Source organism: Aplysia californica, unplaced genomic scaffold (genome assembly GCF_000002075.1).
Source record: "Aplysia californica isolate F4 #8 unplaced genomic scaffold, AplCal3.0 scaffold00108, whole genome shotgun sequence".
Taxonomy (NCBI): domain Eukaryota; kingdom Metazoa; phylum Mollusca; class Gastropoda; order Aplysiida; family Aplysiidae; genus Aplysia; species Aplysia californica.
In genome coordinates, this window is record NW_004797378.1 from 274,168 (window position 1) to 276,894 (window position 2,727).

The 2,727-nt window shown below is 40.4% G+C and overlaps 1 protein-coding gene across 1 annotated transcript in view; it reads left to right on the top strand.

Moving 5' to 3' along the window:
- The window catches only part of LOC101852541 (protein disulfide-isomerase like 2-1), a 39,743-nt gene that overhangs the window by 20,912 nt on the left and 16,104 nt on the right, over positions 1–2,727 (top strand). The window contains exon 4 of the mRNA XM_005095595.2: positions 1,086–1,255. Within this exon, the coding sequence (XP_005095652.1) occupies positions 1,086–1,255 (170 nt within the window). The remainder of the gene's footprint in view (positions 1–1,085; positions 1,256–2,727) is intronic.

Consider the following 2,727-nt stretch of genomic DNA (forward strand, 5'->3'; position numbering starts at 1 on the left):
TTTCTTTTCTTCTTCACATCTCTGATAATGGTCGCCTCCTCCCAGGGTGAGAGGTTGATAAGATAAAGATACATGTAATATGCAAAGGGGGAATTGCAATGACAAACACCAAGCATCGAAGTTTCCTGATGTTCTCGACTATCCACACACACACACACACAAACACACACACACACACACACACACACACACACACACACATAATATATGCACACTATACTAACACACACACACAAACGGACACACACAAATGCACAAACACACACACACACATCAAAACACACACCTTCTCTATCTCTCACACTCATAAAACACTCGAAACACTCTCTTACACACAGAGCAAGCCCTCTGTCGTACACACAAACACACACACAAACACACAAACACACACAAAAATACACATACAAACACACACACTCAAACACTCATACACACACACACACACACACACACACACACACACACATACTCACACGCACAGACACTTACCCATACACACTCTTTCCCTCATTCATAAACCTTCAGACAACCTGTTCACTTGTTCACTTGGTCATCTACTTGTTTACTACCTTAACTTAACCTAACCTTTTAGAGTTGAAACGGTTTGGGTTAGAGTAAAAGTTAATTTGTGGATTGCAGTAGACATGTAGGTCGTCAAGTACAAGAATTGTCTGACAGAGCCATGGTAAACCGGTACATAGAAAAGAAACACCACGGTAGAACGCCAATTGGAAAGTCACCGGCTAGCCTTTTTTACTCTGTCAACTCCTTCCCTATGTTCTCCCTCACCTTCCGTCTAACTTCCCTCTCTACTTTTATTTTACGACTTCCCCAATTCCACAAAATGCTTTTCAGTAACTAAAAATTCTTCCCCCCACCCTCTATACCCCCAATAAGGTTATAATACTATTAGAGACCGTGGTAGTGACGTCACCCAGATAAACGAAAGGGGCCGGTGAGGGCAAGAATTAGCGCCGTCACCCTGCGCGTCCCAAGTAGTTTACATAGAGGTATTTCTGGAATTGTATGGTCTCTTTGACTCCTCCTAATATATGTACTCCCTGTCCTATGCTTCCCCACGTCAGCCTTGACCTTGACGTAACGGTGGACGATATCGTGGACATGATTGCTCGTCTGCTGCACGGTAACTTTGCCGGACTCAGCCGCACGTACTCTGTTCACGTGACGCCTGAAAACTTCCAGGAGATGATCATCACGCCAAGGCAACATGTTCTACTGCTGCTCAATGACAAGAGTGAGTTTGGATAACACGTGACTGCATTTATTTGTCCATTTGTTTTTTGTTTTTTTTAAAATGATTGATAAATCCATTCCAGCATATTGTGCATGCAGTTTTCCCTTCACCGTAAAAGCGATACAATATTGGAACAAAAGTTTTTAGTACTAAGCAATAGTACACTGTATTTGCTTTGAAACCAACGTATCACTTTTCCAGAGTTATGACCCGTTTTCCAAGATGGCGGCCGCAGGTGAAACACCCTGCCAGCACTAAAAGAACCTCATAAAAGTTATAATTTTTCGTACAAATGCATTTTTTTCTTCTTTTTTTATGATTATACCGATAGAATAATATCATCTTTTTAAGGTGGTCAATACTTTGCTCAATTTCTATTTATAAAAATTGCTATACTTTTTTTACCTCTAAAAGTATGATCCAGCAATGGAACGCTATGTAGGAGAGGGTACGTGTTTTTTCCCGGGCTGAGATTTGACCTTTGTGTCTCACTGTGGCTATTATTTGGAATAATATTTAGATTTTCTATCTGTTGTTCAGTAACGGAGACATGTAGATCGTTTTAAGATCGATTTTCTGAAGCCTGATCATACATGCGCTTAAGAAATTGAATCCGAACCATATGTTGGTTATTTAGGAGTCCTGCTAAGCCTATATTCTAGTACTGAGTCTTTATAGCATGTCTCTTTAGGCATTAATGTTTCTTTTCAAGGAATTGATTTAAAAAATTTGTTTTGGTTTTTTTTCAAGTAAAAGAACAAAATCATATTATTCCTTGTTATTTGTACTATTGTTAGGTGGATGATACCCCCCTCCCCCGAAAAGAAAACACCAACATGCATACTTGGTCAAACATCTGCCCTCATTTGCACTTAACAAAGACAACGTTTGAACATTTATTACTGAAACTGTTAAGCTTACCAGGAGCATGCTGTTAGCTCAGCTTGTATAACGCTGGACCATGGAACGGACGCAATGGAATTCGCCCCCCCCCCCTTCCATGACGTCACAGCCCTACGTGCTGAAAGTTTGATCCTTAAGTTGCCCGCCTTTTGTAATCGAAAGGTTTTTAAAAATGACAGATGTAGGGTATCGAGACTCGTAAGTGATCATTCATATCTCTGAGCATTGTGTGCGCATGTGTTCTTAATTCGAAGTACATTGTTATAATGTTCCCTGCTCACCATGCAGAGGTAGGAATAGGACTTCCAAGAGGATATATACTTATCATTTTGTGTTGGAAATTAAAGATTAATCCACACACACGCCGCAGGTGTACACAGTGCACGAAATATCAGTTATTGATAATTCGCCCAAAACTTCATTCAAGTCCAAGTGTACACACACACACATCTGTTTAAGCCCTGTGATATCATAACAGTAACGCAAACTTCATTAATTAAAGAAAAAGGTGTGTGTGTGTGTGTGTGTGTCTGTGTGTGTGTGTGTGTGTGTGTGTGTGTGTGTGTGTC